The 17,763-nt window shown below is 37.4% G+C and overlaps 1 protein-coding gene across 2 annotated transcripts in view; it reads right to left on the minus strand.

The window, feature by feature from the left end:
• Window positions 1-17,763, minus strand: part of Pdk3 (pyruvate dehydrogenase kinase 3) — a 66,174-nt gene that overhangs the window by 1,970 nt on the left and 46,441 nt on the right. For both annotated transcript variants that reach the window (XM_004872228.3, XM_087193613.1), the window contains exons 6-11: window positions 17,484-17,561; window positions 10,125-10,201; window positions 8,226-8,327; window positions 7,550-7,660; window positions 4,598-4,711; window positions 2,992-3,131 (exon numbers count right to left, since the gene is read on the minus strand). In XM_004872228.3, coding sequence (XP_004872285.1) covers window positions 2,992-3,131; window positions 4,598-4,711; window positions 7,550-7,660; window positions 8,226-8,327; window positions 10,125-10,201; window positions 17,484-17,561 — 622 coding nt within the window. The remainder of the gene's footprint in view (window positions 1-2,991; window positions 3,132-4,597; window positions 4,712-7,549; window positions 7,661-8,225; window positions 8,328-10,124; window positions 10,202-17,483; window positions 17,562-17,763) is intronic.

Raw genomic sequence — 17,763 nt, forward strand, 5'->3', positions numbered from 1 at the left:
CCCAGAAAAGGTATAATAAGAACACCCAATACCCAATTAGGGCCTCTAATATCCACTAAAAAATAGGATTCCTTAGGGCAAATGGCTGATTCCAGACCAGTTATACAACAGATACAAGGTGCGCCTAGGATAGCATATAGCATCTCAGGCCAGGAAGCAGGAGAGGTTTCAAAGATAAATAAGCTTCTGACAGTGGAACACAAAGGAACTAGCTCAAAATAGCTATCACTGGCTGAAAGTGCACCAATTCAAGCAGCAAAAATGACAATGACTACTACATGCAACACGGATATATATCCTAGAAGGCAAGACACCAAAAGAGTGCGCAGTGTATGTTTCTTATATGTTTAAAAAGAGTACCTCTAGTGCTACACTTAGAAAATGGTTACATGTAGACCCAGAGGCAGGGAAGGGAGGAGTCTGGCTAGAAAGGAGTCTTTGGGGGTGCTGGAACTATAGGTATAAAATAGATCAAACTATAAACTTAAGATTTGTGTACTTCATAAAATATTTCAATAAAATAAATATAACAAAAATACGTCAATAAAAAAGTACTGAGTGTAACAGCAAAGCAACAAAAATTTATTCAATGTATAATGCTCAAAAAGGACAAAGCAGAAACTCATTTGCCATCATTTAAAGTGACTTTTTTTGTTGTTTGAGACAGGGTCTCACTGTATAGTTCAGGGTGGCCTTGAACTGACTATGTAGCACAGGCTGGCCTAGAACTTGCAGCGATCCTTCTGCCTCAGCCTCCCCAGGGCTAGGATTACAGGCATGCGCCAGCACACCCAGCTTTTTTTTTTTTGGTACCGGGGATCGAACTCTGGTCCTTGTGCTTGCGCAGCAGGTGGCGAAACCACTGAGCTAAATCCCCGGCCCTAAAGTGACTTTTAACCTGATTTCTTACCTTGGAAATTAGTGACTTAAAAGAGAACGTAATTTTTTCTTTAAATTTAAAGGGAAAAAGTTAAACTTACTGGAAAGATTGTACTTCAGGGTACCTAATGGCCTTAGTTGTTGAGAAAGAGCTTTATTTAATAGGGGGAATGTCAGCTAGTAACTGTCAAGGGAATGATTAAAAACATTTTTTATAAACACTAATAAAAGTATTGATAGAGTGACAATTTGACTTCCGCCTTTCCAGGTTGGATGCCTTTTCTTTCACTTGCCTAGTGTCTGGGTAGGACTTCCAGTCCCGTGTTGAATAAAAGTTGTTAAGCCAAAATGATCAATTAGGGTGAAACCATTGGGTGAATGGCTGATGGGTAAGTATCCATTCGTATGGTACAAAACCAACACCAGAAAATGACTTTCTAGTGAAAAAGGGAAAAATGACTAGAGCGTGGAGGGATCGGATAGCCATCACCAAAATTATGGTCCATCTTAACATCAATAATAGGTCTCATCATGTAATTCTGTAACAGTGCAGATGGAGTATTCTAGCTTAACAAAAAGCTCTATTGAGTCTTCAGACCAACTTCCAGTTTACAGGAAATATGGGATGGGAAAATAAAGTGATATTTCAAAGAAGAAATCAAACAAGTCAAGGTGGAGCATTCTGCAGGAAAACTGACATGGATTTTGAGTAACAACAAATTTTTCTACATTAGTGTTGAGATCACACAACTGTGTTTTGTGGTCCTGGAATGGATCCTGGTTTAAACAAATCAGGAGAATTTTTATGAGGTGAAAGTTTACTAACATAGAAAAGCGGAGATTGTTAAATAAAACAAAAGCAGGTTATAAGATGGCGGGGGATTCAGCTCAGTGGCACCGCACATGCCTTGTAAGTGCAAGGTCCTGAGTTCGATTCTGAGTACCAAAAAAAAAAAAAGCAGGTTATAAGACAGCATGACTAGTATGATCTCATTTGGGGAAAAACATATACATATGTATGTACACAAATGGCATATTATCTGCAAGGCCACACAAAACTGTAACAGTGACAATCTCTGGATTGTGGGAATACAGTGATTTCTCCTTTCTTTTTTCATCTATTTATGTTTTCTAATTTTTTACAATGCACACATATTTCTATTAATAAAAGGTTATTTTAAATTAAATAAACAGAACCCTTACTCTTGCTTGTACAGAGTTTACAGATGGTAAGAAGAAAAAAAATTGAAACCAAAGATTAAATCATTTTCCTTAGTAACACATAATAGTAACGGTTGTTATTCTGTGATGGATAACTTCTTTCATTTTCGATTTTTTATTGCAATAAACTGTACATAACAGAACTTACCATCTTAACCATTTTAAGTGTACAGCTGACTGGCATTAAGTTGTGCAACCATCACCACCATCTATATCCAGAGCTCTTTCATCATCCCAAACTAAAAGTCTGGACTCACTAAACAACTCCACATTCCCTCTTCTCTCCAGACCCTGGCAACCACCTTTCTACTTTCTGATTCTATGAGTTGGATTACTCTAAGCACCACATATAAGTAGAATCATGCAATATTTGCTCTTTTGGGTCTGACTTGCTTTATTTAGCACAATGGCTTCAAGTTTCATCCATGTTGTAGCATGTGTCAGAATTTCTTTTCTTTTTAAGGCCAAATAATATTCCATTGTATGGATATACCACATTTGGCTTATCATGATTGATAATTTTAACTTCTTTATTTTTTCAGTTCCACCCATAGAATTTCTCTGAACATCCTTCTGTCAATCTCTAAGGACGATGACAAACAGCAAACTTGTTTTTTAAATAAAACTGAAGATAGGACAAACCCCCTCCTCAGTTAATACTTCTCTAGAACAGGGTTCCTAGAAAAGTGGGTACTCTATTCAGAGACTCTGGCTACCCAATTCTTCTGTCTTGGGTGAAGACTGCTCCAATCTTTTTCTTAGGGATCATGTTGTTTTTCCAGTGATAAAACTACAAAGAACATCTGGCAGAAAGTATCACTCAGTTGTCTGGCTGGTACACTCTGGGGACAAATCAGATACTTTATAATGGAAATCAAAGTGGTACATAACTGTTTAGCTTTGTATTTTGATGCATCCCTGGGTTCACTGCTGGGATTGCTCCAGTCATCAGCTTCAGGTGTGGTCTTGTAATGGCGCCATGCAGACTTATTGAAAACTGGCAGCCTCTCAAACGATTCACTAGAAAGAGCCTATTGGAAAAAAAATATATACACCAAAGGCCCATGGTGCCATTTTTCTCACATAAAATACTAACTCAAATTTTACTACTAAAAACATCAGAAACCATAGTGCATACTTCTGAAATTATATTAAAATTATATTTTAGCAATTTACTTAAGACTAGCTAGGAAAAAACTGAAGCTTTTATAAAGGAATAAAAATATTCACCTGATTAAAATCAGTACTGAAGTACATATGATTATAAGAAAGTGCATTTTAATTCAGTTAACACTGCTTTGAGACACTCAATCATTTTGACTATATGTTCTCAGACCGAGCACTATTGTTCATATGGTGGTTGCTCCACCAAAGGGCTCAGGAAGAAATAAAGTCTCATATATGCCAGATTTATAAACATATGCCATCAAGTGATATCAAATATCCAACATTTAGTGGCTGGCAATATAGCTCAGTGGTAGAGCATTTGCTTGGCATGCGTGAGGCTCTGGGTTCAATCCCCAGCACCAAAACAACAAAATCACATCATTTAGATGCACTGGCATCCAAGACAAATACTCCAAATAACTGGTTAAATTATGGTATCACATTTGGTAGTATACTATGCCATGGTTAAAAATAATGAGCCAAAGTTATGCAAGATATATTGGAATCTGGGGATTTAGCTCAGTGGCAGCACACCTGCCTCACAAGCACAAGGTCCTGGGTTCGATCCCCGGTACCAAAAAAAAAAAAAGATATATTGGAAAGTAAAAACAAAAACAAAAACAAGTAAGACCAAGATGCTGATATTTCATTTATATGGGAAAAGATTAGATTTCTTTTCCATATGTTTGTATGTGCAGAATCAATTCAAGGAGGACCTACAAGAAACTAGGGCCCATGGTTACCTGTGGCCTAGGGTCAGTGGTAAAAGACTGTTTTCTCCTTTTGCTTTTAAAGTTGTATTATATGTCCATATTACCCACTCAAAAACACTCCAAATAGTCTAGGTTTAAAAATAAAATTCTGACACGAGCAATATAGGATAAAAACTGTATTACTGAGAACTTTGTTATTATATCAAACTTTTATATAACCATATTATCACTAGTGAATTCTTTTTTTTTTTACTAGTGAATTCTTATAACTTGGGAAAGCCTGCAAATTTTTAAAGCAAAAGACTAAAAGACTTCAGATTACTGAAGATCTGTCTCTTTGTCAATTAGATCTTTCAATGAACATGTAATTTTGAAAAATCATAATTTAGAATTATGATTTTAAAAATCAGTATTTTAAGTTTTATATCTCCATTTTTCACATCTTGCTATATCTGAGCATAAAATCAAGGTTGAGGTATAATACAGTTTTCATGTGAAATGGAAGTAAATCTGATCTTAATATAAGAGATGACACAGTGCTATTTTTGATTAGAATTAGAATTTATGGCCTTAAAAAGTAAAAATGCTTTTACACTAAGAGAAATAAAATGCAGTACCTTCAAATAAATGACAGCATCAGTACCTACTCCTTCCATGGAATATAGTTTTAGATCTCCCTGAAAATATCTAGCATACAGACGAGAAATTGGCAAACCATAACCAAATCCAGCCTACCAAGAAAAGAAAATTAACACAATGAGTCAAGCACAAATGTTTCACATGAAGACTATTCAGAGAAGATTAAAATAAATTCTTGATTCAGATTTAAATCAAATGAATTACTAACTTAACCTTTACAATGAGTAATGTACTTATCTATGGCAAAATCTATTTTTCATCCTTCAAAAGCATTTTTCAAATGTTTGGATAATAACAGAAATATTCCAATTTTTGAATAATTTTTTTGGTATTTTAATGAAAGTTTTTAGCATTTAAAAAGAAAATCCCAAATGAAGTAGAGTTTGCTCTAATGACAAAAATAAACCACATCATTTCCGATTGCCATTACGAGATTTCTTTGGTCTTTGAAGTGAAAATGTCCAGTAAGAGAGTTCAAATCCAGTATCAAGGCTGAAACATTGAAAACAATTTCCTGAGAAGCTATTTTCTGAAAATGCTACAATATGTTGATATATTGAGTACATATATTTTTAGAGATAAGCAAAAAAACTTCTAGTATCTTCTTGTATTTCTCTGTGATGAAAACCTGACAGTCAATAACAAATATTTAAATAAATGAAAAAAATGGTGTCAGATATTGGTGAGAACTATAAAGAGAAGTGAGACTAAATTCAGTAACTTTTCTGGTGGTCATGCATGGGTGCGGAAAGATGCTATCCCACCAAGCCTTGTTACTTCTGATCAAATTTATGAATAAGGTTAGGGAAGGTGAGCAGCAGGGCGAAGCAAGCACACATAAAGTCATGGTCACATGGGCTTTAGACTTACAGATCTAAGTTGAAATGCACTTTTTGTGCAACTCAACAGTTTACTTAACCTCTTTGAGACTGTTCTCTCATTCAATGTGTAATAAAAAGCATACCTCAGAGCTGCTGTAAGGATTAAATGATATAATAAGTGCAAAGTAGTGGCACAAAGCCTAACACATAGCAAAACTAAATAAAGGGAAGAAGGTATCGTGGGTACTAAGAGCAGCAATTTTACCAAGTAATATGGATTTCTGCCATTTTCTAACATCTCTTCTTGATATCTTCCTTAATGTTGGGCCTAAATGAAAGGGCAGGGGTGACTGATCATACCCTGTCATTTAAGGGCTTTCGTACTTGTTAAGAATGGCCAACAGTGAAAATGAGATGTCCATAGTAGTCACTGAGGTAACCACAGCAAAGAAATCAGTGTAGTTCAGGAAGAGACGGGAGGAATCTGCCTACGTTAAAGCAAGGCCCAGAGCCTGCCCTCAGGTCTAACAGGGACCAGTGGACAACGCAGCACTCTCTGTGGGGAGGCAGGAGATCCCAGAGTTCTGAGGAACACAGAGGAGGAGCCTCTACCTTGGATCTGATAGGGTTCAGGAAACATTTTCCAGAGTGTCAAAGGATCAAGAGGAGTTAACTGGGAACACAGTCATGAAAAAGAAATTCATGTGTCAGGCCGCAGAGACGTAAAACTCTAAGTTGTGAGGTAAGGAAGGAAATGATGTTTTCCAGTAGTCCATATCCATGTGTTCACTGTAAAGCTGAGAACAGCTTACTAACCAGAGGGGATGGCAATGAAGAAGCATTTCTACAGTATCCTGGAAAGAACACAGGCATAGCCAATGCCAGCTCTACCATTAATTAGCTCAGGCAAGGCACGAACCTCATTTCCTCATCTATATGATGGGCGAGCGGCTTCATATTTTAAGGTCTCTTACTTCACTTCTTTAGTGCCATAAAAAACCAACTACGACCTAATAGCTACCTCAGAATGTATTTTAAGACCTGGAATAGACAATCCATATTCCTTTTAAACAACTGCGGAAGGCGCTAGATTTGTTTGTTGTGCCTTTTTTTCTTTTGAGGTTTATTTAAGTAGGTACCTGAACCTGACCACTGCAATCCCTTTCCAAAATGATCTCTCAGGAATTTTCCTGAATCCTATATAAATGACTTCCTCTTCACTTTCTGCATGCCGAGTTAACAAACTCTGGCTCAAATAAATGATGCAAAGTGTTTGATTTTATTCATACAAATAAAATATAATCTTACATGGTTATCAGTCAGGTAGGACTTTAAAATGAAACTTAATTTATACCCTGAACTATTCTGCAGGCTGATAGATATGTTGCTATGTTTAATGACAAAGGGTTCAATTGTTGTTTGTCAATTAGAAACACTCAGCAGGGGAAGAAAGTGTGGCCCTACCAGGATCTAAATGCTACCATGGTAACCAGAGGCTTTTGTCGCTGCCTTAATAGGGCTGAAGGTTATTTTCAGAGTGTGACAGAAAGAGCTCTGAAAATGCATATACCACCTATATGTTTTATGGTTAGATTATTTAATATAAAAATTAAATGTTTTCATAATGGAACATTTTAATTATATAAACAAATTTGATGGTGGCGATTCAGAAGCTCTGGTGATATGGGCCTCTATGGTATGTAGCACCAAAATGCCCAGTACCATGCTGTAGCCGCACACCCTGCACAGTCCCTTTGCTCACACACTGGTAATGTCCGCCCTCCCTAAGGGTGGTGCTGCATGGGAATGGTGTTCCAGTAGCAGCCTTACCACAGTGAAATGCTTTTTTTGCTGTACTGAGGAATGAAGCACTCAGCTCAGAGTATTTCTTAGTCAAATTAGAAAAGCAATCTAAGCCCAAAGGACTCACAAAGAAAGTAGGCAAGGCAAAAAGGTCCCCCTCCTCCAAACCCTATGGGGAACATTCTAATTCAACCAGGCTACTGCAACAATCCCGGGAGATGGGCAGCTAGCTCCCTGGCCCTCATGTACATAGAGTCCCTACCCCGGTTAATGGCCTTTCCTTCAGCAGCAGTTTGTGATGCTTACCAAAGGGGCAGCTCTTGTGGGCTCCAGGCTAGGTCTAGGAGCAGTTGAATACATGTAGTTGAAAAGACGGTCTATTTTGCGAAGTGGGACTCCACCACCTAGGTCACTTATCTGTAGTATACAAAACGTCAAAAATAAAAAGATACCAATCTGTAACTTAAAGTAGGAGGCAATGAATTCATTAAGTACATTCTACAGTACTCTAAAATGGGTAAAGGCTTTGAAACTCCACTGAAATATGGTTCCTATGAGAATAGTACAAAACAAAGAAGGCAGAGTAGCGCAGGAGGATCCAACAGGTGTGGGATTGAGGTCTCGTTCAATGAAGTTAAGCTGACGTAACTCAAGCCAAGGATCCAGTACAGTACGGTCACGTGTCACGTAATGTCAGGGGCACGTTCTGAGAAATGTGTCATTAGGTGATTTCACCACTGTGCTAACATCACAGAGTGTGCTTATGCTAATTTGGCTATAATGTCACTAAGTGATATAATCTTATGGGACCACTGTCATGTATACGCTCTGTTGTTATCTAAAGTGCAGTGACTCACAGCTGTACTCACAAATAAGACACTTAATGAATGGCAGTTTTCAACTCTTGCCTCTGATTTCTTAATGTCCAGATTATTATTAAATCAACTGATAATTAAAGTATACATGCAAGTAAAGCAGTTACCTTAATGGACAAATCTTCTTTACCCAAAGTCACAAGAGTTTTAACAGCAGGGCAGCCCTCTTTTCTATCTTCATACAGCTCAACTGTTGCTCTCATTGAGTTCTAAAATAATGAAACCTTTTGTTAAGGCATATTGCTCATAAACCATATGTTAAAGCATATTGCTCATACACCATATGCTCATAAAGCATATTGTTCATAAACCATGATTTTGCTTATTTATTTGGTGCTGGTGATTGAACCCAGGGCCTCATGCTAAGCATGCACTCTACCACTAGGCTAGTCTCCCAACCCCAAAACCACACTATAAAAAAAGAAACAAGCGCGAGATTACTTATACCCAGCAAATCTTTTGTGGAGCAAATATTAGTTGGATTTACAAGGCATTTTTTCCTCTTAAGAGCTTGGATAAACATATGCTCAGATCAAGGAAAAATTTCCTGACACTTTATTTTGTTTTCACCTAGTTTTAGCCCCATCTAACATGCTAAATATTTATTTTTCTTTCTTTCTTTCCTTCCTTCCTATTGTTTTTTTGCTTTAGGGTATTTAAATTATTCAACTCAACCTGGAAGGATGTTTTTATTACATGCAATGAGGCTGCAGAGGCTGATTTGTGCACTTTAAATCCTATTTATCAATCTGCATTTATAGAGCACCTTTCTTCTAAAGAAGGCAGAAAAACGAAAAGATTCATGCTTCCCACAAAATTAATCATTTGGTTGAAAAAAGTAGAAAAAATATCAGTTAAAAAGAAATTCTGAAAAAGCCACAGCTGTTAAAGAGAAATTTCACAATTGAATGCCCATCTCCACCTTAAAGTGTTACATCAGTAACATTCTAATTTTTGGAAGCAAATCAGCATAACTGATTTTTCAGGTGTTCGATTTAGTGTCTTACACATTGGAGGAGATGGAATTTTAGCTTAAATGTCTTCTGTCTGCACTACAGCGATGTAAATGCCATTAGTCACTGGGTAACAAAAACGATAATTTAGGCCACAGGAAGACACGTCCAACTCATGGCCCATGGACCACAGGTGGCCATGGACAGTTAGCAGTGAGGCTCCACAAGACTGGAAACTTTAAAACATTATTATGTTAGTTTTAGTGATATTTTCCATGACTCGACTGCACAGTGCTTAAGCCTGGCCCTGTGTAGGCAACAATGGACCCAGACACTGAAGCACTAGTTTCACAGAACAAGTTTTATGCTTATATTGCTCTCGTTTAAAAATGTTACAATAAAAATATTCAAAAATAAAGGAAGTTTTGTTACTTATTTGCAGTAACCACATTATATGTTTTATATGTGGCCCAAGACAGTTCCTCTTCATTCAGTGTGGCCCAGGCAGGCCAAAAGGTTGTACACCCATGTTTTATTTTTTATCCTTTTTGGTCCAGCTCATCCATGTCTTTCCCTTCCACCTCTGTTAGGTTTTCTGAATTGATTAAAATAGGTAAAGGGGTTACAAGATCTCTCAGGACTGGAACAACTATTAATGCACCAACACGGTTAATACTCAGAAGCACAGATATGCAGACACATGTTTTTTATTTTGGTCTGGCTACTATAATAAAGCCTTTACTGGGTTTGAAAATTAAAGGGCATCTCTAATCTCATAACCTAAGAAAAAACAGTATGGATTTTATGTAAAGTGACTAAAGTACAATTAAGTTTCAAAATCAATATGTACTAATATTCACAAAAACTATACTGTACACAGCAATTTTTCATCTCACAGTGTACAAATTATAAAACCCACAGGATATCAGAAATAGAATTTTTAAAATGGTTATGCAAAACGTTTTTCTTATGCTAATCTAATGAATCCATTATGCCCTGAATCAAGGTAATTTAAAATGAAGACTTCTTTCCATGTTTTTAAATTCCACTTACCTTGAACAACTCAAATAGCATGTGAAACAGATGTGAGGGCACATAAACTACCTGAATAGGTTTGTCTGGTGCTTTGGCTGAAAACAGAGACAAAACTGTCAATGAAGAAGGACCAAGATGACAGGAGAGTCAAGAATGACGCTTGCATTTTATTTTCAAAGTACATAAACCAGAGTGCTATAAAAAGCTAATTTAGGGTTCCTACCTCTAAAGGCAGGGATGAGCAAAACATATCCTTTGGAATCAAAAAAAATCTAGGGCGAAACCTAGTTCCTTCATTTATGAGCTATGTGACCTGGACAAATCTCTCAAGCTCTCTGAAACTTAGTTGAGCAAGATTGTAATACACCTATGCCACAACGTCCTGAGCATTTCATAAGGACAATAAAATATTACTTGGCTGGTTCCAAATTGGGGGGACATCCCCACTACTGACTGGAGTGGTTAGCTGAGGAAATGTGAAGCCACTGGAGCAAAAGGGCTGGTGAATTGGACTACACAGCAGTATTACATTTGGTTAACATGTGGTAAAACAGAATGTAAGGTTCATCAAACTTTTTCTACTAGCAGCCAGCAGTGAAACTCCTGGAGACCTATAGTCTTTTCTCCTTGCCTCAGGGAACTTCTGAGGAAAATCTGAGAAACACTGAATCTCATGTCAAACACTGAGAACAGTGTGGAGTAGAGAGATGCTGAGAAATGTAGTCCTTCCCCTTCGTGACCCGAAATCACTTAAGAGACTGAAGCTACATAAACTTTCTCAAGTAGAACACATACATACTCACTCATGCTATAATGTCGACCTACTTCCTCTCGTATATGATTCAAAATAATATAGAGTTACTAATTATTCGGTTCTTAGCAGTTTACAAAGAGCTTTCACACACATTATCCAATCAAATTTTCACTATAATACCTCATGGCTCATAGAGTAGGTGGCATTATTTACAGGTGAACAAACAGGCTTTGGAAAGGCTGACCTGCCCATGGTATTGAAGTGACACTGAAACTGGATGCTTGGCACAACAGCATGTTTTAGCGGGGATCAAACCCAGGGCCCTGCTATACCACTGACCTATATCCCCAGCCCCCAAGAGCTCTTGATTCTAAATCCTGGATCTTTTGATGATCGGCTATTCTAAAAATTATCTAGTTATACTCCTCCATCCAAGCCCAGAGGCAGCCACTTTACTACATCTGCTGTACTCCTTTGGTTGATATTTACATTCTGTTCTGTAACTCTAATTAACTATTCTATATGTTATTTACACGTCCTTTTAAGAAAAGTTGAAAACCAGTAGTGTCAGTAACATTATAAGTGTTAATCACTGCAGAGCAGCCACAACAGTGTACCTAGGATTCCCTTTTTTAATCTAAGCGATACCACTTGGAGGAAAATGTTTGTAAGCCTTTATGGTGAAATGGATTCTCTTTAGACTTCTCCCAACTGCTCGACACTATGCTATCTTTTTAGGTTGCTGTATATTCAGTTTGTGTCACTCTTGCACAGCTATGTATTTTTCCTGGAGTTTCTAACTACCTCTTCTCTTGGGCAACTAGACAAGAAACATGCTTTCCTTATGTATCACCAAGATCTTCCATACTTTTATTATTTATTTGATTTATTCTTAGTACTAGCACAAGCACAGGACATGCTAGACAAGTGCTCCTCCACAAAGTTACATTCCACTATACCCCAGCCCTTTAAAATTTTTAAAAAAATTTTTGAGACAGGCTCTCACTATGTTGCCCAGGCTGGGCTCAGACTTGCAATCTCCCTGCCTTGGCCTCTCGAGAGGCTGAGATTACAGGTGTATGCCACTGTGCCCAATCATTCTCCAAGATTTTTCAAATTATAATCGATTGTTTTCCAAACATGCTGCATAGCCATCATCATAGAATTGTTTTCATTGAAGTTCTAGAATGTTTCCCCCTATTTCTTATATCCATGGTATATACCCTAAATCAGTCAGGCAACCCACCTTGTATATGAGAGATACCTCACTCCTTATACCTATGATTCATGCATCGAAGGTTTGGTTAGGTAGAGAATTCTGGATTTGAAATCATTCTCAGAATTTGGTAAGAGGGATTTTCTGGCAATAAGAACACAGCTGGTAAATTTAATGTCACTTAAGTTTCATTAATGCTACTGGCATTTGCCAAGGTCTGATATACCACAGTTGTAATATTCTTGTTTAAGAGTGAAGGACTGGATTCATCATTCAAGATAGCTGCTGCTCTTTTTTCCCAGGCTCTCCACTAAGCAGGAAGGCTTAGAGCTCTATGTACCTGATTAAGACTTCTCAACTGGCTTTAAGACAAGCATATAGAAAGCTGGCCTCTGACAGAGAGGCCCCCAAATCCTCAATGATGTTACCTTGGGGTAACATCACTCACACGAATATCCCCAGTTCTTTCTAGGTTGTTCTTAGACAGAGTGCTCTTATTTGACTGTCAGCAGGCAGACTCCGGCCAGAGTCAGACTACTCCTCAACATCCCTCCATGTTCTTCCTTAGACCAGATTTCAGCTAACTCCGACCCACTGGCTTTTCCTGCCCATTCCAGGCCTTTTCACCACCTAGCTCTGCTCCAGGGTCCCTCCAGAATAATCTTTGGCAAACTGGTTGCCAACTCTGCAGCAGCCTCCTCCTTTGTGGTTTCTTTTGGTATATCTCATTACTCAGCATACTTCCATCTGGTTGCCCTCTTTCAGGAGCTGGGATGAGTGCTTGTGTTCTCTCAAATTCATATGCTGAAACCTAATCCCCAAAGTGATGGTATGAAGAGGTAGGGTCTTTGGGTGGTGGATAGGTCATGAGGGCAGAGACCTCATGAATGAGATCAGTACCCTTATAAAGAGACTCCACAGAGCTCCTTGTCCCCTTCTTCCATGTAAGGACACAGCAAGAAGTCATCTATAAACCAGGAAATGGGCCCTCACCAAATGCCAAATCTGCTGACACCATGATCTTGGATCTCCTAGCCTCCAGACCCCTGAGAAATAAATGTCTTCTGTTTAGTCCAGCCAGTCTTAGGTGTTTTTATTATAGTGGCCCAATGGGACTATGATAGTGGTCCACTGATAGCCCCCTGGTTTTCTTTGCTATTTTTCCTTGGACTTCTTTATTGTCATTTTAATGGAGCCGAGGAGCAAGCTGAGTGCTTAGTTTATCTTGTACGGAGGCATGATTATTTATATAAACAGCTTTGGAATTCAACCCTTTCACTCCAAATCTTAGGGAAATGAAAATACCTTTTATAGTGTAGGGGTTTTTTTCATTCAAATAACATTCTCTAGGAGCCATCTAAAGACTTGCTCAATTACTTGCACTTTCATTTGGGAATATTATAGTTTAGATTTCTTTCCTTCCTTTTAAAACTATGTCAAATGTTTTTGTCCATGACTTTTCCCTTACCCTGGGTCTACTGGCTGTTAAGGAGTGGATGCTCAATAGATGTTTGTTGACTTTCTAAAATAACAGACAAGTGGAATGTATATTTTCTATTTAAGGGTATATTTAAAAAGTCAATGGAAAGATGGTCCAGGTTTTTTATGCTCGAGACTCAAGAAAAAATAAAGCCTCTACACTGCACAGTCACTGCTCCATATACCATTAGTTGAAGCAGGATTTAATAAATATCAATAGGACTCTACATAGGCATAAAAAATTTTATTTTCAGATAATTCTCCTATAAGAATGAAAAACAAAAAACTAGAGGCTAAGCAGAAAAATGCGTTTAAAAGAAAAGATAGCAGTGCATTTAAAGGTGGCTAATCCATTTCCAAAAATAAATGAATAAGAATATTAAAAACATCATATGGTATGGTTCAAAGTCACATGGGATCAAGTTCTGACTCTGCTATTCCATAGCTACATTAACAAATATTTATCTTATCTGGACCTCAGTGCTCTATCTCTAAAATGGGCCTAGTGCATATTTCACTGGGTGAATCCAAGGGTTAAATGAGATAAACTGGCATACACAGAGCCTTCCAGTAAGCAGTCAGTACATATAGGCCATTACCACTACTAAACATAAATTTCTCAGTGTTAGCAGAGCTACCAGTAATGTCTGGTTGATTGTTGTATGGAACCGCTTGATTGAAATTATCCAATATGGGGAACCTAGAGGTCAAAGGTCCCAGGATAGACTCATTGTTTTCCTATGAACTCATAAAAAATTATCACAGTATGAATTGAAATTTTTATGCTTCCCACCAAACTCAAAGATATGAATTGCCTTCTTGATAAGAATGACTAATGTGGAAATAATGAAGAAATGTAAGTAGGGGCTTAAATTTATCTTTCCCAAGTCAACCATGACTTCCAGTAGCTACCCTTTAAATATGCAGTATGGGGATGGGGATTTAGCTCAGTGGTTCTGCTGCCTGTCTCGCAAGCGCAAGGTCCTGAGTTCGATCCTAGTACCAAAAAAAATGAATAAACATAAATAAATAAATAAATATCCAGTATGCGCTCAGTGCCATGTTTAAGGCACAATTTTAAGTTACTAGAGACATTCTCCTTATACTACGCTGCAAGGCAAACTTACAGATGTGGAGCCTGAGTGTAAGAGGCCAAGTGATCTGTCTAGGGCCCACATCATGTGTCAGAATCAGGATGCCCACTGACAGGTGAGGTATACAGTTCACATCTTTCCCCTGAACCACACTGCCTGATCCCATTGATGGAAAAAAGGCAAGATAAAAATGTTTATTTGTTTAATGTTTTGGTAACTGAATGAGAATTACAAGAGAATAAGAACATATGACGAGATTGCTTCCGGACTTTGGAGAAACTGGTCATGGGCTTCCACAGATGGACAGTCAGAATATGTGAAACTAGGCTCGAGATGTAGCTCAGTAATAGAATACATGTTTAGCATGTGTGGTCCCAGGGGTCAATCCCCAGCACGAGAGAAAGAGAGAAAGGAAGGAAGGAAGGAAGGAAGAAAGAAAGAGAGAGAAAGAGAGAAAAGAAAGATGAATAGATTTGAAACTTAATCCAAGATCAACAAAATTGTTATTTTTAACGTTCCTATTAAATGTGCTACAGAAAGGACAATGAAGGAAATTTACCCTAGCTTGCCCTAATACTTGATGACTGGTAGATATTGATGGTGTTGCCACTGTGTGTTCTACATAATCTTAGTTACTGCTTTTGCAGAGATCCACATTGGGAAAGGAAAAAAAAATCTTCCAAAATTTCAGAAACAATAGATAATACAGCAAACTAGCAGAATTTCAATTCTCAGGGAGCAATACATTGTCCTTTGGGTTAATGGCAGCCTCACACCCTCTGGGCCGAGCAGCAAACACTATGCTCTACAGTTAAAGGCATCCATTGCGTGATGGAAACATCCTGAAAGGGGATGTTGTGTAGTTTAGATGAGCTCTGACAATGAATCCTTATGAACTCAGTTCTAATTCCTCCCTAGAAAATGGAATCAGCTGTCATACTGTGGGAAGTACACATGCTCTCTCACTATGAAGCAAAAATATCTACTTAAGGTGTTAAACACCAAATCCAACCTACATCTCTAACACAGAACTTATTAGAGCTAAAGTAATCATGCTTGTAAAGAGCTTTGGCATTCAAGAAGTCATAGATATAAATCATAACTACATTACCAGATGCCACAGAAAATCAGAGGTTACCTATAATCACAAGCACTGATTTCTCTCAGTGATGGGGAATGGCACTTTAAAATGTCATATAAAAAGGGCTTCTATCATTTATGAGCTAGCACCAAAGATAGTTACGAAGCTCTTGTCATGGTGGTGGCTGCAAAACCCAGCATGACAGAATGGCTCTGGACCAGTAAGAACAGGTACGCTGCTCCGGCCTGCAGGATGAATAAGGCTGCTATGCACACGAAGGAGCTACTTGTTTCTACCTGCAATTTTAAGTTTCCTTGTTTGAAAAAATATGAATCTGCACAGTTGGGTCAGGTCCCACCTAGCCTGTAGGAGGAAACACGGAGAATATTAAAATGCTTCTAATTAGAAATACCCAAGCCAAGTCCACTTAGTTCTAGTCTAGTCGTGTACTCATTATTCAAGACAAGGCACAACCCTTCTCACAGAACCCAAGGGACTCTGAAAATAGCTCTGATGTCATATATTTTAGTAGAACATAGGGGCAACTGGCCTTCAATGGCAGTGTGAAGTCTCTTCCAATTTAATCTCACTGTAATATAAATACATATGTGGTATATTTTTGAGAAGGAATTGAATTTGGTTTATCTTTAATAATAAATACTCACACCCTAAGAATTTTTCTGCTTGCCTTTTTTTCATACTCTAAGAATCAGTCATTCTGTGTGTAGGAATCTAACCTACAGAAATATTTCCATACAGTCACAAATTTTCCCTGCCTCCAACCCCCTCTACCCACTCATTATAGAATACAGGAAAATGAGAAATCCTAAGCATTCACCCAGAAGGAAATGGTTAAAAAATAAAAATAACATAAATATAAAATCATATTATATAAATACAGAATTATATCCAATCAGCTATAAGAGGGCTGTTGTTTTATTCTGGCAGTATAAATACTTAAAAATTTTTTCCAATGAGTTTGAATTATTACAAACTTTTATAGCCCATGTTTTTAAAAAGCCTCAACCTTTCCCATATTATTTCTTTAAAGCATTACTTCGAATGGCTGCACAATATTCTATCCTACTGGTGTATTGCCATTTATTTAAATAATCCTGTAATGTGGAAAATGGGTTGTTTTTTAACTTGTCTCTGTAAGAAAACTACTGTTATCATTCTTGTATATAAACCTGTAAACATCTCTATTTTCTTACAATACATTTTCTGAAGTTTAATTTTACTGGGCCAAAGAAATATGATCATTATTAATTTAATTTACTGTGTCAAAGAGAAAAGACATTGGTAGAATTTCTGAGAAAGGCTATACTAATTTAAATTTATACAAGAAATGCATGTGTTGGGGACAGAGTACTTTTCTGGGCACAAATTCAAAGCATTAAAATGTTATAATTGTCATTTTGAAAGACAAAAGGGACATCTCTTAGACTGGTAAAGTTAAACACTTTTCCATGTGTTGACTGCTTGCATCTGTTATTTTGAAAACTGCCTATTTATGCCTTTGCGCATCTTCTTCTTTGATTACTTGTTCCAAGAACTTGCCATTCTAATATGTTACACATTCCTATACAAAAAGTCTTTGCAACAATATTCCTGACTAACCAAAGGTACAGAGAAAGTTTTAAAAAGATGAAAAGGCAGCACAATTTTAAGATCTTACTGAAATGGACCCTAGGTATAATCAGTTTTTAAGTCAATTTCTTTGTATTTAAGTTTAAAATTATTTTTCTTTTACCATTAAATTCTTCAATTTCCAGCTCTGGAGCTATCATGTAATACTGTTCACACAGCATCTTGGCTGTTTCATATGCATCTGCAAAGTAAGAGAAAAGTTTAGCAGTTGTACTAATGATGTAGGCACAAATGTATGTGTGTGGGTGGGGTGTTTGTGTGGATATATACAAACATACATTTATGATAAAGACAAACTATTTAAACTGACAGATTTAGAATTAAAACTACTACTACCCTTTACAAATAGCCTTCTTGGGTTTAATAAATTAGAAAGGATCAAA

The sequence above is a fragment of the Heterocephalus glaber genome, unplaced genomic scaffold (assembly GCF_053883595.1).
Source record: "Heterocephalus glaber isolate CG9 unplaced genomic scaffold, H.glaber_assembly_v1.0 deba00001594, whole genome shotgun sequence".
NCBI classification, from domain to species: domain Eukaryota; kingdom Metazoa; phylum Chordata; class Mammalia; order Rodentia; family Bathyergidae; genus Heterocephalus; species Heterocephalus glaber.